At 37.3% G+C, this 24,419-nt stretch overlaps 1 protein-coding gene across 1 annotated transcript in view; it reads left to right on the top strand.

The window, feature by feature from the left end:
- Positions 1 to 24,419, top strand: part of TAOK3 (TAO kinase 3) — a 165,136-nt gene that overhangs the window by 116,076 nt on the left and 24,641 nt on the right. Inside the window, exons 12-14 of the mRNA XM_019649130.1 lie at positions 4,463 to 4,630; positions 7,152 to 7,343; positions 17,912 to 18,046. Of these exons, the coding sequence (XP_019504675.1) occupies positions 4,463 to 4,630; positions 7,152 to 7,343; positions 17,912 to 18,046 (495 nt within the window). The remainder of the gene's footprint in view (positions 1 to 4,462; positions 4,631 to 7,151; positions 7,344 to 17,911; positions 18,047 to 24,419) is intronic.

Here is a 24,419-nt window from a genome sequence, read left to right as displayed (position 1 = left end):
GAATTTAGATTGGCAAAAAGAATTTTTTTATTATTTCTTTTGCATGGGTAAAGAGACTACATTTTTCATTTTGAATAGGTTATACAAATTTCAGAAGGTACAAATACAGTCGAGTGTGAGAAGCCAAACTCCTTTATCATTCTAGGCCGCTCTCTGACGTTAGCAACCACTCTTACCAATGTTGTGCATGTCCTTCTAGAGATTTTTTTTTGCATATGGAAGTAATCTCTTTTTAATTTTTGCACCAGTGATACAAACTATAAACACTTTTACCTTGATTTTTTTAAAACTTTATAGTGTGTTTTGGGTATTGTTCTGTATTACTACATGCTGATCAACCTCATTCTTTTTAATGGCTCCATAATATTTTCAGAATGACCATAATCTTTTTAAGCAACTCATTTATGATGTTTGTAATCTTTTGCTCTTACAAACTGTGCTGCAGTGATTATCCATGTCCATGTGTCATTTTGAACCTGCATACAGATATCTAAAGAATAAATTCCTAGAGGTGGAATTGCTAATCAGAGAACGTGGATTTTAAATTTAAACAGGTATTGCCAAATTGTCCTCCAAAGAAGTTACACCAATTTATACTAACTAACAAAGTATGAGTAGCAAAATGTTTTGAACTTTGCTAATCAGATCAGTGGGAAACTTTTTTCACTGTAGTTTTAATTTGTGATTCTTATTATAAGTTGGGTTGAGCATCTTTCATATGTTGAAAAGCCATTTCTATTTCCTTTTCTGTGAATATTCTATGATCTTTGCCCATTTCTGTTGGGTTGTTGGATTTTTTTTTCCTTATTAATTTGTAGTAGATCTTGCAAATATTTTTTTTTTCCTATTTCTTTTTTGACATTCTTTATTCTGGATTTTTTGGGGGAAGGTAATGCAGAAATTTGGCAGAAGGAATTCAATTTTTTCTTTCTCCAGTTGGCTATCTAGTTGTTCCTAAATATTTTTGAAGAATCTGTTTTTTTCTTCACCTTTTCTTCCTCACGTTAAAATGTCACCTTCACATTGAATCTATTTAAATCTAGAACTACGGTAAAATCACTGATATGGTTAAAGAGCAGAATGTAAACATTATAAACATTGACAACGTAAAAATAACAATGTGACTATTAAAAAACTAGGGATAGGAAAGAAATGTAAGTGTACTAATTTTTTATTTTTCAGAGTAGATGGTCAGTAATAGTTCTTAAAATACATTGTTTTTTAAAAAACAAAAATAACACCAGTTTCTTAAAACTTTACATAATCTTTTTCTTCCCCTTGAGAGGATCTTTTAGGCACTGGTAATTCTTGGTGAAGAAATTATAACTAGAGTTAAGCCGTTATTTTATAACTCCAGTCTCTTCTAATTCTGTTAAATTTAAGTATACCTTAATTTAATAGATTAATGTTAAAATTAGCATGTCTAATAAGCTTCTCATGTAAAATTATTTCTAGATATTCATCATTTTGAGAGAAAGAGAGAGAATGTCTGTAATGATATTCCATAATTTAATAATATTTATAGTTGGATGGTGGAACTTTGGGTGATTTTCTTTTATGCATTTTTCTATATTATTTAGGTGTTTAAAGTAAACCCATTTCCAAAAACAATAAAATCATTCTTTTAAAAGGACTGGAGAACGTTTTTTTTTTTAAGTTGCAGAAAAAGTTTATTAGAAGAAAAAAATACATTTCAAAGAAACAGAAGCAAGCCCGAGCAGTAGAGAATGGCTCAAGGGCCATTATTAGAAGAGAAAGTACACTCCAGAGAGTTTGGAGTGGCCAAGCCAAAGAAGCTCAAAAAGCCAGGATTGTAGGAGTTCAGAGAACAGAAAACAGGGTTGCAGGCAGAGAGAACATGAGCAAAAACATGCAGGCGTGAAACACATGGCATGAGGCAAGAATTCTCTAGAATACACTATGCCTTGTGGAGAAGGAGGAGTCAGAATGACTAGATTTGAGCCTAGAAATACAAGCAGGGACCTGGCAGTAAAAGACCTGGAAACACTGAGATGTTTTTAAGAGATTGAGTGTATCAGTTTTAAAAGGCTAAAAGAGGTAAGGGTTTGATTATCTCACGCAGTAAGAAGTCCAGGGCCGGCTGAGTGGCTCAGTTGGTTAAGAGCTCGCTCAAGAATGCAAGCTCTGAGCAACAGCAGTTCTATTCCCTGCCCGAGCTGAGCTGCCATTGTTGACAGGATGGCTCAGCTACCAAAAAAAAAAAAAAAAAAGTCCAGGACATTGGGAAAGGACGTGTTATGAGCAGCCCAGAGCTATAAGCAGCTCAAAGTGTCGTCACTGAGTCTAGCTCCTCTGTCTTCCTGCTTTACCATTCTTAGCATGCGGCTTTTAGCTTGGTCACAAAATGGCTCCTACGTCTCCAGGACTCAAGTCTTCATTGCAGGCAGGAGAAAGGAGGAAGGGCAAAAGGCAAACTGCCTTCTCTTCATGTGCCTTACCTTTTTATTCTAGAAAATAAAGCCTTCTTCAGGGACTTCTGCCTATACCTAATTGGCCAGAACTCATTCACATTGTTATCTGTACCTGCAAAGAAGGCTGGAGTTCAACCCTTTTATTTTCTCATGCTTACAAGAAAGGAAGGCAAGGAAAAGAGGTTGGAAGGAGGGAGAAATGGGACACAGTATCTTGTCACAATGAATGACATGATCAAATCTATGTTTTAGAAAGATAATGGGCCACCAGAAAGCAAACCCCAAAATAAAGAAACCTGGGTTGCAGCACTAGCTCCTCCACTATTTAGCTGTGTAAATCACTTCACCTCTCTGAGCCTAAATTTCCTCACCTTGAAAATAAAACAATTTCTAAGAGTGATTCCTGCTCTAAAATTCAACGATCCTAAATTGTAGCTTGAAGTTTACTAAAAACCGATTTGCTCTTGTATAATTGCAAGCACTAGAGTAGCAAAATAATTTCCTTTCTCCCTTTCGTGCTCATCTTGAAATATGCAGGCTACACTTACTTCCCGGGATGGTGTTTCATCTTCAGAAAGGACTCATTGCAGAGGAAGAGATATTTTATAAAAGCAGGAGCAAAAGCCACAATTTCCCTGACAGCAAAGTCAGGGCGAAGAACCACAGACAAGGAGATTTTTTTTTTTCTCTTACAATGGTTCTGTTCCTCTTTACATCTGTTTTACTTACAAAGACATTAAACCCATTCCATCATCTAAGTCCTACCACATTATATTTCATTTTCCCAATATCTTCAAATTATAATTTCACAAGTGAATTTTCCACATAACTGAACCTTTTCCTTTAAAAAAACAAAACTTGATCCTCCTACTTTGGATCATTTTCTGTGGTAATCTTGTCAAAATGTGTTGTGCTTCCCTGCCTTCTAAAGAAAGTAGAACGAATATAATTTCACTTTTTTTTTTTTTTTAGCTGAGCCATCCTGCCACCTGTTGGCAGCTCAGCGGCAGCTCAGCTCAGGCTGGGAATCGAACCACTGTTGCTCAGAGCTCGCACTCCTGAGTGAGCTCTTAACCAACTAAGCCACTCAGCCGGCCCTAATTTCACTTCTTGATGGCTCAGAAACAGTAGTGTTTTGTGAACTCTTGGAGTATCAAAGGAATATATGAGGGGCACTTGCCCCTTTGCAAAATAGCCAACAAACATCTGTTCATTTTTATTTAGTTGGTTGATAGGTGTGTTCATCATGGAATTTCTTTTTCTACTGTCAGGCTGTCAGAAAACTTTCAAAGTATACTTCTTTTTACGACACATAACCCTACCTCTAACAGTTCTCAATCCTTTTTCTCCCACTTTTATGCCCTCTTTCTAACCTGCTAAGGCTGAAAAACCAGGAAACCAGAATATCTGTTAAAGATCATTGATAATATTGAAAGTAGGGGCCACTTATACCAAGAAAAGTTTATGGATCTGGGGTACAACTCTGTAAAGGGAAGATGAAGTTGCCAAATTCCGACCTCTGAAGAAGTTGAAGAACTGTCATATTTTCAGGCATACTGTATGTACGCGTATGGCCAACGAAACAGAAAACATACACAACGCTTGTTTTTAAAAGGGTGGCATAGGGTGGGGAGGAGGATGGAGCAGGTTAGAACAAGAATATTCTATACTTCTGCATTGCTTTTGCTTGTTATGTAGTTTCAGATGTGAAAGTTATAATCCACTCAGCTACTCTTTAAAGTTCTCATCATTGTTATTACTTGTATGATAAAGTAAACTTCAAGAATTTTCATGGAGCTCTAGGACAAAGTCCACAAAAATGGGGCTTGAAAAAAAGAGAAAAGCATATAGTTCTCTCGTGATGAGCTTCATATAATAGGAGAGGCTACATGCGGTGAAAATCGTATTTTGTTATTTCTACAAAATCCATGAAACTGTTTTTATGTCCATGTACTACTGTGTCTACATTTTGCACCTAAAAACAGGTTTTCTCATCAGTTTTTTTTTTTATTTTCTCCTCCCTCAATTAGCATGACTTTGTTCGACGAGACCGGCCACTACGTGTCCTAATTGACCTCATACAGAGGACAAAAGATGCTGTTCGTGAACTAGATAACCTACAGTACCGAAAAATGAAAAAAATCCTTTTCCAAGAGACACGAAATGGACCCCTGAATGAGTCACAGGAGGATGAAGAAGTACGTTCAATTTATTTTAGCAGGCACTTAGAGAGTGCCTACTATGTGAAAACGTTCTGGACTGGGCACTATAAAAAACACTTTTGGGGATAAAAATGTAATTGATGCTCTCTGCATTAAGAAACACACAGAGTTGCAAAAGACACATTCATAAAATAATTTTTATAAGACAAAATATGAAAAAAGCTATAAAGTGATATCACTATGCAGGGGCCCGTGGTGGGGAGAAAATAAGTCTGCTGGGGGGGATTCGTGAAGGTTATATGGAGGACATGATGTGGGTGGTTTTTGACAGGAGGGCTTAGGGCTTTTTAGGCTCAGGAAAGTGCTGTACTTTAGGACCATTATCCTAGCAACAGAGTGTAAGATGGATTCGAATGGGCGACATTCTGGATAATAGTCCATGCAAAAGGTAAGAAGGGTAGTGTCAATGGGCACACAGGAAAAGAACAGTTTTGAGAAACACTGTAGAGGCAGACTTGATACTATAATGCTTCTCATTGCAAGTGACAATGACAGAGGGGGAGGAGTTTAAGGTGACTGAGCATTTGAGCCTGGGTAACTAGAGTATGTCAGTACTAAGAACAGAAAAATAACCAAGGAGAGAGAGAGTCAATTTGGGATGATTTCGGTTTGGTGCCTACGGAGTTTAAGGTCCTGGCATCTTATGCTACAGACATAGTATTACAGGTGGAGTTTTCAAAGGCGAGATGACTTCCTGGCTTCTCTTTCAAATACCTTAAGGATTGGTTGGGGTAAGAGTAATGGCAATCGGAATACCTGAACCGGTGATATCTAGCAGTTGACAGGGGAAAAAAATCCAGAACCTAGTTAGTTGGGAGTTAAGAGCGCTAACATGATCATGAAACAAAGAGTTGCATGTAGAACGAAAAGGGGGCCCGTGCCATGTCAGAGAAGGGTAATAAAAGCACTGCAGATGTGAAGAGAGTACACAGCTCCAAGGAGGGAGCAGCCAGTTCCATCAGCTGCCACAGAGAGGTCAAGTTAAACAAGGACCAGAAAAAAACGTTAACTGGGTTTTACAAGTAGGGCATTCTCGATGACCTTAGTAAATGCGGTTTTACAGCAATAGTTGGGATGAATAGTAAGATCACTGTGGGTTGTAGAATAAATGGGAAGTGACAAAATAGAGACAGCAAAAGTTGGTTATTTTAAGATTCATAAATCTGGCTAAGAAGGAAAAGTGGCAAAGGGCAGTATGTGGAGAGATACATAAATATGGGGCAGGCCTCTTCATATTTATATGCAGAGAGAAAGGGGCCAGGACAGAGGCACTGAAGATAGGGGAAAGAGATACAGTTAAAGAAGTAGGATCTTAGGAAGTACATAGGATAGGAGCAAGGGTATTAGAGCATGGATTAACCTATCTAAAACTAGATAAAAAGCGAGAAAGGAATGATGAATTTTATTTTAGCTTTTTAATATAAATAAAATAATTTTATCATTATAAAAGTGAAATTCAGAAAGCTGAATTGAACTATAAAATCTCTTGATTGCACATATACAAATGATCCCCTTTAATTGGGAAAATAAATCTATTAAAAATATAATGTATTATCCACCATTTTAAATTACTGCAATTACCTATGCCAGTGATTCCTTTTATTGCTAAGTAACAATTTTTTAAAGTTATCTATGTACATATGCTTCTTTGAAAATAGGGTTTATTTGCAACTAAGTTGCTTTAATTGTATTATTTAATCTTACATCAGAAGATATCCCACTGTGATGGGTAAATTATATATTCTGATTATTTTACCACTTCTCAAATAGTAGTCTTTAGACTGTTGGGTCGTTGGGAAAGTCATGATGTATTTTTCTATGTTTTTCAATGCAAAAATGCATCATGACTTTCCCGACATCCCAATAGTAGTGATGACTACCAGTATTATTTAACAGGCACATTTAAGAAGATTACAGAGGTAAGCACGATACACTTGCTTGAGGGAGGCAGAATTTAATTACCTATCCAGGACAGTAGAATTAATATCTCTGCTTAGATATGAAGCTACTCAATAACGATTTGCAAAGGTGTCTATTGCTTGTCAAATCGCTGAAAACGCTTTTCACTCGGTTTTAGTGTCAAGTGACCACTGCCATATTTGCAAATATCCTAGAGGTCACCTGTCCAGTTGCCTGCGGTCTTTCTCTAGCTCCTCAGTGTTCCTGAAGGTCCCTTACAAACCTGGCCTGATTCTGCTTACTGAATAGCTGCACAGTATGATAGTTGCTTATGACAGGGGGAAAGCCCTAGGACAGAAGCATTTGGAGCCTTATGACTCATGTCCAGAATGGCCCCTGGGGAAGGCACAGAAGTAAATTCGACTTGTCTGAAAATGGTGGGGGAGTAGTGGAGCCACTACATAAAAAGTTTATCTTTGCAGATTTGGCAGAAAAGCAACTTGGCACTGTAAAACCGAGTGTGTTTAATAGCTTAGTCAATGGATTGGCGCTTTATCTCCAGTCATTTTTTTTTAACCTGAGTGCCCCATTTTTACAGGACAGCCTGAGCAGGGAGATGGACAGCCTGGGCAGCAACCACTCCATCCCCAGCATGTCTGTGAGCACAGGCAGCCAGAGCAGCAGTGTGAACAGCATGCAGGAGGTCATGGACGAGAGCAGCTCTGAACTTGCCATGATGCATGATGACGAAATCACAGTCAACTCCACTTCCTCTGTTGTGCACAAGAAGGTAGGTTTCACAGTCCCCTTCAGAGCTCTAGGCTTTCTCCATCATAGTGAAGCCAGCACAGGTCACTTAGCATCCAGATATATGTGTTACCCTTTTACAGCTGAACTGTGGGACTACACCTGGCACTGGATAATATTCTCACAGTAAAATAGCCACGCAGGACTGTGCGAGCTATGTCTGTGCCTGTTTCTTCATCTTCCCCTCTTGTTATTCTGATGTCTACCACCATTAGTAAATAAAAAATTTTAAATCCATAAATCCCACGTCATAGAAACCAATAAGTCCCTCTCAAAACCAATAACCTTAAGACTGTAGACCTTCAAAGCTTCCTGAGTCAAACCCCTTGGGTGTGCCCTCTTAGAAGTGTGCTCTTTCAGAGTATGTTCCTTAACGTATATTCCCAAGGCACTATTTGTTTAGAAACACTTTCTACTCTTCTCTGTCGTTTCTTGGATTTATTGTTTCTAGTTCTAAAACTAGCTCTCTGTCAACTTAAATATTCTGACTTTTGAATGAATGATTCTTTTTATTTTATTTTTATTTTGCTTTTCCAATTGAAGATCCTCATTTTATACAAGCCTATCATGGTTCATAAGTTAAAATACTTTATGGGGAAAAAATTTTTTAAGCTTCTTTCAAAGCAGTTTCTGTAAGGTGAGTGTTTCACAGAATTGTCAATAATTCTTTGGAGGAATTCCCAAGTGTTTTGAGTGACCTTCGGTAAGAAATCCATAGTATAGAATTATAGAAAAAAAAATCCCTTATAATTTTTTCCTTATTAGGTATATTTGAGGTGTGTATGTACTTATTTTAATAAATAGCAGCGATCATATTCTAATTCCAGTGAGAGAGCATGTTTAAGAATTTTTTTCACTGAGACTTCTATTGGTTGTGCATTTTTCTTGGGAGGAAAAGGAAATTGAACAGGTAAGGATGAAGGGCAGGAGAAAATATATTGGTCCCTGGTCGTGAATAGTGGAGGGATATACATTTATTTTTCTGAACTGGTTAACTTATTCATTTATTCAACTAATATTGGTGAGGACCTCTACTATGTGCCAGGAACTGTAGCAGGCCCTGTGGATACAAAGGATCTAAAACAGACCAGGTGCTTTCATGGAGCTTATTATCGGTAGGGGCGATCAAGCAAGTAATCATTACTCATAACTATATCATATAATTAGGAAACTACCCAACAAATGGACATTTAAGCTAACACTTTAAAGACAAGTGGAAGGTAGCTAACTTGGGGTGAGAGATGGGGTGAGTCAGAAAGCAACAAGTGCAAAAGAGACAAACTTGTGTTTAAAGAAGAGGGGAAAGGTCAGAGGTCAGAGCATGGTGAGTCATGTGGAGAATCAATTGAGACCAGAAAGACTGCAAGGACCCAGGTTATCAGAGAGCCAGGGAAGCATTTTGAGGAGAGGCGTGATACCAGACAGATGCAGAAATCTGCTAAGGGTTCAGCATTGCCACCTGGCCTTCTTTGAACACAGGTTAGTGATCATATATTTGAAGGGTAGAAAAGATGGTTTTGCTAGGCTCTCTTTTTGGAAGGAGCTATCATGGAGCTGACATCTGGCTCTTTCCTTTCTAATCCCTTTGGGGCTCCATGGTGGGTATAGAGAGCGAAAGAAGAGAAATTCTGTTGGATCTTTTTACTCCAGTGCCTCTCAAACGGGCACTCAGAATTTGAAGAAAGATACTACAGGCATAATCAACAAGAAACAAGATCTTGATCTCACACTCATTGAGGGGTTTAATTTTAATTTTGGCATGCTGATGTAGAGCTCTCTTGTGGTAATATGGGTCTTTCAATATTTTTCCCCCTGGTGTAATCACTTAAGAAGAATAGGTGTTCATTTATATTTTGAAATAGAAGGTAGTTGTATTTGGTCCACAAGAAATGTTTGCCAGGAAGAATTTAAGTTACATAATGTATTTCTTTTTTATTGTGAGATATATAGAGGAAATGTGATGGGAGAAAATTGAAAAACTTTTGCAAATAAAACTTTGAATGAGTTAACTTTAAAATATAAGCAGGCTAATCAAAAGACAGTATTGAATGAAAAGGCAACCCACAGAACGGGAGAAAATATTTGTAAATCATATTTGCACCACTAATATTTTGTATATGTAATATTTGCATATTTAATAAGGGATTAATATCTAGACTATATAGATAACTCCTAAAACTCAACAAACAAAAAACAAACAACCCAAATCAAATATGAGCAAAGGACTTGAATAGACATATCTCCAAAGAAGACATACAAATAACCAATAAGGACATGAAAAGATGCTCAACATCACTAATCATTAGCGAAAGGCAAATCAAAACATACAGTGAGAAACCACGTCACACCCATTAGGATGCCTAATATATTAAAAAAAAAACACAACTATTAAGTGTTGATGAGGATGTGGGAAAATTAGAACCCTTGTGCACTATTGGTAGGAATGTAAAATGGTACAGCTGCTGTGGAAAAACAGTATGGCAGTTCCAAAAAAAATTAAAAGTAAAATTACCATATGATGCAGCAATTCCATTTCTGGGTATATACCCAAAAGAATTGAAAGCAGGGTCTCAAAGAAATATTTCTACACCCATCTTCATTATAGCATTATTCACAGTAGCTAAAATGTGGAAGCAACGCAAGTGTCCGTCCATCAGTGGATGAGTGGAGAAGCAAAATGTGGTCTTTACATACAATGGAATGTTATTTGGCTTTAAAACGGAAGGGAATTCTGACACATGCTACAACATGGATGAACCATGAGGACATTATGCTAAATGAAATATGCCAGTCACAAAAAGACAAGTACTGTATGATTACATTAGATAAAGTACTTAGAATAGTCAGAATCATATAGACAGAAAGTAGAAAGAATGATGGTAGAAATGGAGAGTTGTTGTTTAATGGGCGTAGAGTTTCAGTTTTACAAGATGAAAAGAGTTATGGAATGGATGGTGGTAATGGTTGCACGACATTATAAATATATTTAATAGCATTGAACTGTACACTTAAAAATGGTTAATATGGTAAATTTATATGTATTTTACCACAATAAAAACAGGAAAAAATGTAAGCAGGCTATAAAAATAGAATATATTATATATGAAAACTTAATGTTGAATATGATATACCTGCATTTAAAAATATGTCATCTTTATTCAGATAGTTTATATTTGTTGATTTTCATTAATTCCTAAAAGTTTTCCACTTGAGAACATAAATGAAATAGGACCTTAAACTCTCAATAGAAAAAAAAATTTTTTTTTAAAGATTTTTATTGGGGTATTGGGGGGATGGGAACAGTGCTGGGGAATTGGGGGAAGGGGAACAGACAAGTTGCTGTCGTTTTGTTCTTCAGTCTAGTTGTGGAGGACGTTGCTTCACTGGCCCAAGTTGGCACCATCATTGCGCTCTTCCCGGGCGAGGCAGATCAGTCGCTGGCTTCCGGAAGGCCGCTCACTGCGGCTGCTGGCCACATACGGTAGCCCATGGCAACCCACTGCCACAGGGGCTGCAGCCTACGCCTTGGCCGGCGACTCACGGCAGCCCAGCTCCAGGTTGAGCTGTTGTTCAGCATCTTAGCTGTGGAGGGCAGTGTCACTGGCCCTCATATGTGGGATCCGAACCGGGGCCCTCTGGCGTCCCAAGCCAGTTCTTAACCATCGCGCCACTTGGCCGGCCCGAAAATTTTTTATAATGGACTCTAAGCATGAGGAAACTCGTTTATAGTTCTGTCTGCCACTGTTAGTTTTATTTTACTTTGGACAAGTCACAAACCTCTCTGAGCCTCAGTTACTCCATCTGTAAAATTAGGAACTGTTCTGTATGATTTCAGAGATGGCTTCCAGCTCTAAAATTCTGTGCTTCTATTCCTGTAATCTTTAAAGAAGCGAATCTCTAATGTGACTTTCAAGCTATTTGGTAAAGAGGTGCCACGCAGGAGCAGGCCTCGTCCACACCTCACCCAGGACAGTGTCTGCTTTTCTCTTTTATATTATATATTCAGATTCCACTTAAAATGTCACTTGCAAAAGGGTTTTTATTTTTTCTAAAAGCCCCTTCCCTGACCAGTCCCACCTTCTCCATGCAGATGGGATGGTAAGTACAATATATTACATGTAGGTACAAGTAACATTTATATTGCAGGTTGGATTCTTCAGGAAGCAGAGCTGAGACAGTTTAGGATGGCAGGGTTTTGTTTTTGTTTTTGTTTTTTGGGTTTTCTTGGAGTTTCCTTTGAGTTGAATACCAATGAAGGGAAGAGAAGGAAGCATCATTGGTCAGAGGTCAAAGCTGAGCTGAGATGTAGGCCCAGTGGCAGCCTCAACCAACCCCCCCAGGGAGCTCTGGGGCTAAAATGGCCCTTTAGAGTTGGGCCAGAATGGCCAGGCCTCGATACCCCCACCCAGATCAGTCACTGAGTCTGAGCCACCTGGGAAGGGTGTGAACTTGGGCAAGGTCCAGGCTGCGATCTGCAGCTGAGGCAGTCCCTAAAAGAGCTGACAGCCAAAGACTGCCAGCAGTATGTCCTTCCTTAAAGGGGGAGCTGGGTGGTGCATTTCTGAGTCTGTCATCATTTGTGACCACAAAGATTATTTTCGAAAGAAAGGAATCAATAATGTTATACAAAACATTTACCAGTTTTTCATGGGTCAGGTCCAGAATCTTAGAAAAGCCTATATATCACTAAATGATCATATGATAAACAAGGTTCTACCCCTTATCTCATTATCCTATTTTATTTTCTGTTTAATACTTGTCATACCTAAAAGGATATTATGTATTAACTTGTTTATCTATTAATTTATGAGCAGAATGTACATTTCGTTAGGGCAGAGACTATGGCTGCCTTGTTCTGCACTCGATCTCAGCACCTGTAACAGTGCCTGGCATGGCATAGGCACTCAGTAAATAATCGTGGGATGAATGAATGAACAACAACAATAACAAAACACAGGGAATGAATTAATCACCAGATAGTAAACATCATGTTATTTTGGTTCATTGAACATAGTGGATTAAAAGGGTTAAATGATTTTAGGTATCATCTTTGTGGTTGGAAAGACTTAAATGAAGAGTTCCTCCAATAATCATACTCTAGACAATCAGAACATTCTTAATAAATGTCAACATGTAAGGATAAGGGTGGGGAATTCTTTTGTCCCCTAGATTGTTACAATCAAGCAGACATCCCCTAAATTAGTCAAATCACGGATGTGAAACAGATTACCATTTCATATTGGAAGTAAACTTAATTTTAAAGGCCATGTGTAACTAGTAAGAGCGTGACTTGCAATGAACTGCTGTGCATACAGAATAAAGATGCCCTGAGTTTAGCAGGACAGACCTATCACCCGATCAAGCCCCCAACATGTAAAGTGGGCCACTGAAAAATCTCCTTGGACATCAGAATTTCAGATTACTTTTTTCTCTCCAGTCTTTGCCTCAACTCTGGTCTTTCCCAGGCCCGGAAGGGATCCTAATCTAATCCTCCTTTTGAGCAAGAATGATTTGATAAGTCTAAAAGTATATTCCAACAAAATAAACTTTAAGCATTTTATTTATTTTCCCCTTGCTAGTGTTGCCACACTGCTCTTTCTAATAACAAGACGATCACCATCTCTCTCGACTGGTAGTTCCTCGAGGACCTGTCTCTTCACCTATCACCGCGCACAGTGTCGGTCACATAGGCAGCACTCACTAAATATTTTGTGAACTTTTATAAGAAACAACTCTGAACCCTTATGGTTGATTATTTATTCACAAGCGATTCCAGTGCAAACCTTTAATCCAGATTAGTGTTTGGCTGTCACCTAGCCTGCTTCCAAGTCTCCGCCCTACTCGTTTTAACATTATTATGTGTACATTATGGCAGTAGCAAACAGGTCTTCATTTCCTCCTAAACAACAAAGTCTATTTTCTTAATCTGTCAACTAAAAGGTATATTTATTTTGTTAAAGTGTAAACTCAGTTATCTTTGCCTGATGCTGCCTTCTATTAATATAGATCATTAGACTTTAATATATTAAAAGTATTTGTCCATTAATTTGTTATTTTAAGTATCCCTAAAGAGCACTCGTCATCATGGCCTCCTTTTAGAGATTTTTATTTTTTTAATCATTCTGTCCTAACTCCTAAAGCTTACTTGGCCCTTCCTATTCCTCAGTTTTTTTCCTTCTTTGGAAAAAGAACAGCTTTCACCATTTTCGTGGAAGAAAAAAAGAAACGTCCTTGAGGGGGTATGATGTTCTAGTTTAATTCTCACTTGCTTCAGTGGTCTTTCCTATTATTTTTTTGCTGAAGAGCAGGGCAGGTTCTTTGACTCTTCAACTCACATTTGGCAAAATAAAAATAAATTGACATACAAAGGTAACGTTTCTTAAACAGAGCAGCCATATAAACCACCTCTCTATAGTAACATCCTTATCCTCAGCATCCTGCTAGTCATTTTTTCTTCCTAATAGCTGTCCGTCCAGGTTAAGGTACCCTTTTCCATCTTCTTCTCCCCATCCTCTAGCCCCGGCTTTTGATAGCTACACCTGCTTCGGCAATAATTGAATAATTTCAAAATAAAACAAAAGAGAGATGGGTTTGCTGATCCTTTCTCCAAAGCATGAATAGCGTTGGAATCTATTAAAAGATTTCTCATCACCACATAAAAGCCACTTTTAGATTCCCTTCTCCCTCCCAGCCCCAGACTCCGATGTGAAGGTGTGTTTCTGTGTGTGTGTCACTATTTTACAACTTTCCTAGAGTACAGAGTAGCAGGTTTTTGTGAAATACAGATTTGAATTCAGATTAATAATATAAGAGAAAATGTCACTTCCCCAGCATGTCAGACCTATATTCTTGAGCTTATTTATTTAGCAAACATTTACTGGGTGCCTACTAAGTATCAAGCACTATGCTACATGCTGGAGTGACTGAGATTTTTCAAACCACATTTACTCTGCCTTCAAAAACCCCATAATCTCATGCACAGACGGACAAATATGATTCATGTGATAAAGATATACCCAAAACTTAACAGAGCCCAGTTGAATGATTTCCAGGACTAATTTCAAGTTAAGCAACTCTGGAACAAGTGACTACATCGTACGTCTCCATTTTAGAAGCGTAACTATTCAGATGCTTAAGGAAAAACTTCTAAATAAAAAGTAAAGCCCCTTGTCCAATGTATAATAGTAAAGTTTGTGCCTCATGCTTCACATATTTCACTGTATTTTTTAAAAGTTCAATTCTTCTTACTAAAGGTTTTGAACAAACATTATGTGACAGCTTTTTTTTTAACCTGCAGAAGTTTTATTTTTTATTTTGAAAGAGTGTTATAAATTTACCAGGTTAACATAAATTTACTTAAAACTGGCCCCCGATCATACTGGTATTTCAAAAGCTAATTTGTTTATTCTTCGGTAATAATGTTTTAAAGATAAATTATACCTAAGTTATATATTTTGTCTTGGTAAAGTAGAACATAATAATTGTTCTCAATATTCTAAAATCATTCTTCAACATCAAAGAAGATGTTGGCCCTCTCATCATCATTTGTAAACAAATCTGCATTAGTCCCTAACTGCATAAAATAGCAATTTGACCTTTTCAACTATTAATCTTAAAATGTGTTCAGATCAGAAACTCTGGGGGCCAGATATAATCATATTCAAAGGCACTGCTAGTTGAAGGGGCATTATAACCAACAGACAAGAATATATCCAGTAAAGTAGATAGTTTAATTTGTTCATACTTGCTTCTCAAGTCACATCCCCCCATTTTAAAATGGCTTCATTATTGTAAGTTGTTTTCAGAGTTTTGAATTTGTTTGATGCAAAGGAGTTGAATATTTTAAAAATCATTTCCCCGTGTACTTGAAATGCATATCCACTGTTAGCCTAAAATTTTGCCCCATTTTCTGGTCTCTTGCATAACATTTGAAGACACTTAGTGTTTGTTGGTGATCTCTGTTATGAAGCTGCTGTGGAAAACAAGAATTCTTTTCTAAAAGGAAAAATATTTTTAGGGTGTAAAGCAAAGATTATACTGTTAGCATTGTATTATATTTAAAGTAGAGTAAAATTTTGGACCTATTCTTTAGACTACTAAGATAGCATTATTTTTAATATATACATTACTGGGTTGTTAGCTCTGTGTCAACTAAAATCACTATGATTTCAAGTTTTAACTTTTCCAGTGTATTACAATATCCCTCAGTTACAAAACTTAGCTAGTCTAATGTAACTTTTAATTTGATTAGCAGGGTCCTAACCCAAAAGTGTTCCTTTTTATCTGAGCGAAAACAAGGGAATAATATTAAAATTATACATATTTGCACATAGATATATTTTGTTTTATTCTAGTATATGAACAGTGTGGATTTTGGGGTCATTGGTCATCTTTGTAAATCAAGTCATAACAATTTGAAACTTAGCGGCTACCACATCATTTCAGATCTCCTTCAGTCGACGCATTACTGTTATCTAACCCTCACCAAAACTATGACTTGCCAAGGCCTCCTGTAAATCCGCAGGCCTCTTATCTAGTCTTCTGTTCTGATTGCTGGCATTTAAAAGCTTCTTGCTTTCCTGGGACTGTAATATTAAGTAAGATCAATTTTGGAGATAAATGTAATTTATTCATAAATATTCAGCAATGTGAATGGTAGCAGACCTCAGTGTCTTCCTCTCTGGAACCTAAACTGAGCGCGTACATCTCAATCCCACAGCTAATCTTTCTTTGCTCTGTGAAATAAGAGTTCAGATTTCCCAGAAAATAATGTAGAAAATTTTGAATTGACCTATCAAGTATGTTGTTTTTTTTAATAAATTTCAAAAATATGGGTTGAGGTGCATTTTTAACCTATGGCACTTGGAAATAGAACTTTGTGCAGTTATGGAAATTGTCTCTACCTGCGCTGTTCCGTAAGGTAGCCATAATTAGTGTATACCTTGAAACACAGCTGGTGTGACTTAACTGAATTTTACGTTTTATTTAATTTAAATATCTCTGTGACTAGTGGCTATCTTATTGGACAGTACAGTGGTAGAACATCCCTTAAATTTGTTATATGTGCCCTCAATGGCATTTAAGGACCCTTCATTATTTGAAAACAAAATAGACCACAATACAGTATATTGGTGGTGGTGGTGGGGGGTATCTCTAAATATAGATGTAATGGTAAGATACCTTCCCAACATTCTGAAGCATTGTAAATTTATGAAAAAGAAAAAGAAAATCAGCCCGATGATAAATTTAATTTTGGCTCTTGGCTTTTACATAAAAACCTGGATGTGAAATTTAATATACCTCAAGGAAGATATGTGTTTTGACTTTTCAAAATTTTCGACTATATAATAAAATTTTGTATTTTCTAAACCTTTAATTTTGTTGGCTGATGAAGGAAATTATTTTAAAATTTTCAAATAGTCATGGATAAAATGCAAACCTGACTTCTCACAAATGGTTTTTCCTAAAACCCTAGGGCAGTAAGAGAATTAATTTCTCCTTCACTGTCCTGAACATGTACTATTTAAAAATCCCCCATGGTTGTACGTGTTTTTGAGCTATTAATTATTATGGTGTCTTCTTTTCTGATGGGTTAGAGCTACTTACTGACTGACCACTCCATCTTTTATAGAGAGACACATCACCCTTTGAAAGCATTTTCCCCTTTAAAAGTCATTTCAGTTGCTTTTAAGAAACATCCATTACTATCCTTCCAGGGAATGTTATTTTTCACTGGGCGTTGTAATAAGATTAATCATCTTTGCCTATCAAGAATCATAAGACTTGATTAAATCAGTCAAGGGCATTAAATTCCAGCTTTCCTCACGCTGGTGACCATACCGAGACTGAGTTGAGGAAGAATTTGTGAAAGTGTCATTTGGTTAAAATTGTATGCCTGTCTCTTTAAATCTAAAAAAAAAAAAAAAATCCTTTCAGAAGCTGTAGAGAGAAGGTGCTAGAACTGTGTACGATCATGACTGGAAAGCAGGATCCCTCAGTGACTGCCGAATCTTCCCAGCACAAGATAGAGAGGCAGTTCAGCACAAGCCTACACTGGTTCTAGGCAGAACGATGATCCTACCGACCAGATCGCAAATAAAATTAAATTGAGAAAGCAGATCTTTCAAGGGAATGAGGCGGAGGCTCGCTTTTATGTTAAAAGCCACCAGCATCCTCCTTGCTAGACATGGACATGACATTTTTAAAGGAATTATTTGGTTGCAGCGTTTTAAACAAACTGTTCTAAGGAGTCTGTACATTGCATTGTTTTTTCTATTCTTTTTTTCTTTTGCATATATGTGATTCTGGAGGTAAAGAAAAAGCCTGCCAGGGATTCAGAAGGCATCCCACTAGCGATCAGCTGACATTCCTAACTGAAGGCTGCAATGTGTTGCTTATTCATTTTGTACCGTGGGAGCTGCGGGGACTAGCAGAGAGCTAAACTATGCATTTCAAACAGCAGTGCTTGTGCAGAAAGAGGGGTGAGAGAGAGGCAGCCGGCGAGGAAAGAGCACAGCTGGACTTTCTCCTTGTTTTTATCCATTTCTGCAGGATCATGTATTCATAAGGGATGAGGCGGGCCACGGCGATCCCAGGCCTGAGCCGCGGCCTACCCAGTCAGTTCAGAGCCAGGCCCTCCACTACCGGAACCGAGAGCGCTTTGCCACGATCAAATCAGCATCTTTGGTAAGCAAACACCCCTCTACTCACCTTCCCTTCCTTCCCCTCCTCCCCATCTGGCAGCCTCTCGCCCTCCCTGAGCCTCTATCTCGGCTTCATGGAGGAAAGGAGTCAAGAATGTTTTCTTCCTCCTAATAATTTTATTCATTTTAGAAAAAAAATCTGTTGGCATAGCAACCTGATCTCAGATATTTTAGCATTGTCTATAGCATGGAAAAAAACAACCTTTGTGTGTGTGTGTATATGTGTGTGTGTGTGTGTGTGTGTGTGTGTGTGTGTGTGTGTGTGTGGTGTGTATTTATATATGCTGTATGTGCAAAATAAAAGGCCTTTAAAATGAAGTTGCTAGCATATTCAGTTTTTAAAAAGCTGTGTGTCTTTTCATTAAGATAATAATGCTAAAAATATTTTAAAGGTATTTGATGTGTGTGTATGCAGGGCACTATGCTTTTTGTATAGATTCATGTGTGTCTATAATGTATACACACACATTAAAAGATAAAATAATTTTTAAAAAAAGATATGGTTGCCGGCTACTGTATATAATTGTAGAAAATAAGAATACTTGCTTCCCAGCGATGGATTGCTGGTTCGTTCTGGTTCATTCATTTATTTATTGCAACAATGGTAGTGGCTGCACTTCCCCATTTAACCCCTGAAGAATTTCCTGGCACCAATAAAGCAAGAAGGGCTTTGTAGGAGAGGACAGGGGCGGTTGTGGAAGAAAAGATACTGTAGGATCCTGGAGCATTTTTACTATTGCAAATGTGATTGCTGGATGCCCTTGTAGTAGCAAAAGGGGTGTGTGCTGGAAGAGTTAGTTTTCATGCCTCCTCCCCTTGGTCCCCAACGCGTGCGCGTGCGCGCTCACACACACGCACACACTCACACACTCACACACACACACACACACACACACACACACACTCATAGCGTTTCATCCCTGGCACTCCAAACTCTCTTTAATCTTTTGCGTCTCAATCCCACTCCTCAGCCAGAAAATCATTGAAATATTCGTTGTTTTGCCCACATTGATGTTAGAGGTTACATGTGCAGGAAGAGTTAGTGTACACCGCTTGGCTATTACATTTAGAGCCTATGATGACATCATCCAAGGCCGACCCAGAAATGATTCTTTTTTTTCTTGTCCTATTTTTTTCAACCTGATTTCCACTTTTGATTTTTCAAGTCTTTTAAAGGCTTTGACTCTCTTTGGAATTGATAATGGATTATAACCTTTGAAAACCCAAATATAAGGAAAATGGAAGGTAAAGCCCCTACATATTGCTGTGCCTGCTGCTGTCTAAAAGCAAGCCATTTAATGTAGACTGCTTATAAATAGTAAGCCTGCCTTTAAGTTCCTTTGTATAGAAGTTTCTTGTAACCTCGTTCATGGACAATTTTTTTTCATTTTACCTAAATACAATACTGTGTAATGGATCTTAAAATGTCCACTGTGTATGTGGTAGTGATTGTTAGGCACCTAAAAAAACCTGCTTTTGAGTCTAACTAAAGCATGAAATATTAAATAATAAATAGCTTCCTACCATGCTAGCTGACCAAAGAAGAAATATGGTATTTATGGAATCTTACTACTTACCACCGACTCTTGTGAGACTTACAACCTTTATCCAGACCGGTTCATGTTGAAAGGAGAGGAGATGAACAACCAGCTGAGAACCAGAGCGCCATCAGCAGGCTTTGCATGTGAAGCAGACATTATACCAAGTGGGGCTGTCCCTCTAGGGCAGGGTCTGTCCTTTCCTCACTTGCCACACCCTCATTCCCATATCATATATGCATGACCTCTCCCACTTCCCAGTATATGACTACTGCCGTGCCAGAAGGACCTCCCGCTCGCATGTGTGAACTCACCCGGGGCTACCCTGTGTGCACATCAGCCACCACAGTCTTCCTCTCTGTGGATCATGAAAGCTGCTTCCCTACTGGGCCACCTCAGGGCTCTGGGCGAAGTCCTCAGGAATCCCTCTGAATCCCAGGGCTTCATGGTGCCCATCCAGAGAACAGCGGGATCGGTCTCTCAGATAAACTTTTGATTTGCTAAAAGGTCTCTGCCCCTCTATTAAGTTAAAAACACAGTAGCTGATAGGCTGTTGCTATAGCCACAAAATAAGTTGTTTTTTGTGGAAAACCCTCTCCAAATGTAACGCTTTGGGAATCATGGCGAGATTGATGGAAGTTTATCACAGTTCAGTGGTATTTATATCTGGTGATTTTAGGGAGAAAAAAAAATTAATGGGAGGGAAAAGTGATGTGATGTTTCAGGATTCCATGTCCCATTTTGGACAGCCTAACTATTGGTATGGAAATTGTAATGTATATTACCAAATACTACAGCTCTACCTATTATTTTATTTTAAAGGCTAATTTCGATAGGAATATATAAATGAGGACACTGGGATATCAAAGAGAAGTGTCTAATTTTTCAAACTATATCATGAATCTTACTGTTTTTTCATGGATCTTAACTCAGATGAAAAAGGAGGAAAATTACTTAAATGACATAAAAGTAAGAGCAAGATCCTGGCAAAATAAAGGTCCAGTATAACGAATAATCAAATCCATGTTGAAACCTCTCTTCACTTCTCATAGTTGGTAGCAATACTATACCGATTTACGTATTTTGGTTTTACTCTTTCTCTATAATCTTCTCATCGAAGCCACAGAGTGATCCAAAAGTGAACAGCAAAAAGAAAAAGAAGAATTTAGAAATAGTTTTATCAATTACTATATAAATAAGTGATGAGTATATGTTTTAAATAGACTTGCAAACTGAAAAACTATATATTATGGTTTCTCAAATTTGCTTTTTCGGCCTACCTCTTCTACATGGCCTAAAAGAGGCCTAGTTCTATGGCGTTTCCTCTTAGCATTACTTTCTACATTATGCTTTTGAATGGGGTTACTGACAAATAAATGAAGCCCACGGGCTGCAGGCTTTCATTGCTACATGTTTTTATTATTGTGACACCTTAAAACTCAGATTTTTATGTTATGATGCACCGCCCCACAACGCATTTGTAACAAAGGAAAAGCATGGACTTCGAACCTTGATACCAGAGGAAGCCCTGAGGAAACTTTAGAATTATATATTTTTTAAATTGTATTCATTTTCAGGGCAAGATTATTGACCTTATTTTGAGAAATTAGGAAAAAGGAATTTCATGGAACCTTTTTAATTTTTATTCTTTCTTTTTCTTCTTCTATAAGAAAAGTTCACTTTGGGCTAATTTGTCATCTGGAAAAAAAGGTGTTCTTTATATAGATTTTTCAGAATTGCTCATCTGATTTCTTGGGCCTTTGAGATATGTCTTTTGAGTTTTTTTGTTGGTGAATGGAGATACTAATATTTTAGTTAGATTAATGACCCACAAGAGTGTTTTCAACTAATGTTACATCTGACGTCATTTCTTCTTAAAATTTCTTAATGTCCAGGGTCACTGGCTCTTCTCATAGTAGTTAATATAAAGACCAATTATCTATCAGATAATTCAGTTTGGGGTCTTATGAAGGAATTCTCACTGGTGCAGTGGTCTTACTACATAGGTGAAGGTATTTTAGAATATGCATTAGGGAGAGGGCATAAACTCTCCAGGAAAGCATGTAGGAGAAAATGATTATTGTTCTATCTATGCAAATATAGATTCTTTTACTTGGATTTTAAAGAGTAATAGAAAAGCTCATAGAAAATGGAATCTTCATTTGGATTTTAAAAAATACAACCTAATTATTCAGCTAATTGTGAACTTGGGTACCTGAATACGTTTGATAGACAACCATAAAAATATTAGAGCCTCAGCAGTACATGCTACTATTTCACCTCCCTTGAGCCCCTCTGTTCTGTTTCTAAATGCTTGAAAATGGGTTCTCTTCATGGATGGTGTATCAGAGGATGCTTATCAAAATATTGCATATCTCCTCTTTCCTTTTTGTTGACCTCTTATTCTCACTAAGAGCATTGCCGATACTGTTTTTCACTTGTGTTGCCCAATCTATATGCCCAATCCACATGACCAAAGTCTCTCAATAAACATGTGTTGAATGAATGAACAAATGAATGAATGAAGTCTCTTCCAGCCCTGGTATCACATGAGAATTTGAATTTACAAGTGTGTATTTCGAAGTTCTTCATGTCAGTTTTTCCGTATAAGGCAGAATTGCTTGTTATCTATCAGTCATTACTTTTAATACGAACTTAAACGTTTTTCCCCCTATGTGTTCTAAAGAGTGGAATGTCAAATTTCTAATGCCAAAATATGAGTCACTGTATTCTTTTTAAGAACTTGCTGTAAATTTCATTTGTTCTAAGGGCCGAGGGTGGCCAGTTTTATCATAAGCGTTATTTTGACTCTTACATATAATTAATCTTCTAAGTTGGCTTTGATCTCATAAGAAGGTAACATCATCAGCCACCACGTTTCTCTTTTATGCTTAGTAAGTTGCCGATTAGCCTTCTAGTGCAACGCTCTTTATTTGGTAGGCAAATAGTACACTTTGGGTGAAGTGATGTGTTTAAGGGCCAAATATTGCTCGAATTAAATCCAGTAGAATGGAATGGCTATACAAACTTTCCCAAAAAAGTTTGGTCTTCCTTTATGGTTATTTTTTTATATATATACTATTCCAGGTATCTGAAATAGTTAATAATTCAGATTCAGAAATTATACATACTGATAATCTACATCCTGGATACAAGCACAGTTTTATTGTTAAACTTGACCTTTCTCTTAGATCCACTGCTTTTGATCTATGTCCCTATCACCAGAAATGCTTAGCGGAAAGAAAAAGAGACATATTACTCAGAGCCTGGCAGGAAAAGGAAGGAAACCAACATTATTGAACATTTCCTATATGTCAGGCACCTTGCTAGGCACAAGTATTATCTTATCAGAAACCTCATCCTAGTGCTGTGTGGTTCCTCTTTACATATGAAGAAAATTGAGAGACTTCAAGAGGTTAAGTAATTTGCCCAAGGTCGGTTATATAGTCAGGGATGGAATGAGATTTGTCTCCTAGCAACCTACTGGGTTTGGCAAGATGAAACTGCTCACTTTTAGTTGATCACATTTTTGAGACTACCATTGTGAAAACTACAGCCCCTACATTTCTATAACTTTCTCTGATTTTTAGACTTAACTCAGTTTGTAACTTAAGATTTACCACTCTCTCCAGCTTTGGCTGTTTGGGTATTGAACCCCTCCATTACTTCTTCACAGAAAGTTGCATTCTTTTCTGCCTTAGTGATATGAATTTCCTCCTGCAATTCAAGAACCATGGGGCCTTAGTTCAAATCCCAGGCTTTATAAAAATTAAAGAGGTAAATTACATGGGAAAGCATAGTGTAAACCATAAAGCATGATAAAATTATGAGCTATTTATTTTATTGACCAAATAGCGTATTCATAAGACACAAAGTTTAAACTTAAAACAGGCATACATATCTTTAGGTAACATTTTTTATAAATTTCATGTTAGACTTCCAAATGAAACATCTGGTTATACTTTGATTTAAATTCATCTAGCTAGCTTGAGCATGGAACTATAAAACTCACTATCACAATATGCATCTAAAAAAAAATTACTTTCAAACTTAGAAAGTTTAGTTGTACAAATGGAAGTTGATATTAGGAATTTCAGAAGGTGATTATCCAAATTATGGGAAGCATTTAAAAGCAAAGTGTCTTTCCTGGAATTTATTTTTTACAATGATAGCATGTTGAGCTTTGTCATTTGTTTTTGCCACATACTTGTATGATCTGGTATGCGGTAGGACCACCCTTTTCACAGGGACTCACCCACCAATTAGGATAGAAAACGTTCTTGACACAACTCGTTTCTGTTGTATCTTTAGGCTGCCTGGTTTAGGGAAATGGCCATACTTTATTTTATTGACCAGAAATCAGTCAAATATTGTGCTGGCAAGTTTTAAATGTATCATGATAGCTTTAAAGTATTCCATGCTTCGGCTTTGGAAATCTGATTAAAGAAGGAATACTAAAATAAGAAAAAATAAGCACATAGATAAAATATACTGCAAACTCATTACCCCCAGAACAGATACTTCACTCCCATATTTGTCGTAAAAACACATGAGTTCAGAAAGGACTAAATGGTATCCTTTCTGTTGATTGGAATTGTTTTTTTCCCCTGCTGTTGAACTTGAGGAAGGCACAAGCGAGAGGAAGTGAAATAGGCACATATGTTTCAAACTACTTTTTCCCTTCTTTTTATCATGAAATAAATCCATTAAAAATAAATTTATTGTGATGGCAAAATAGATTATTTTCTTTAGAATGTTAGGTGCCTCTTGGGTGCTGATATCCCTTTTTTGGTCTTGAAATATTGTCCGCTCTTATTC

Source organism: Hipposideros armiger, unplaced genomic scaffold, assembly GCF_001890085.2.
Source record: "Hipposideros armiger isolate ML-2016 unplaced genomic scaffold, ASM189008v1 scaffold_129, whole genome shotgun sequence".
Classification (NCBI taxonomy): domain Eukaryota; kingdom Metazoa; phylum Chordata; class Mammalia; order Chiroptera; family Hipposideridae; genus Hipposideros; species Hipposideros armiger.
The sequence above is the reverse complement of the archived record's forward strand: the minus strand, read 5'-3'. Positions and strand labels throughout refer to the sequence as shown.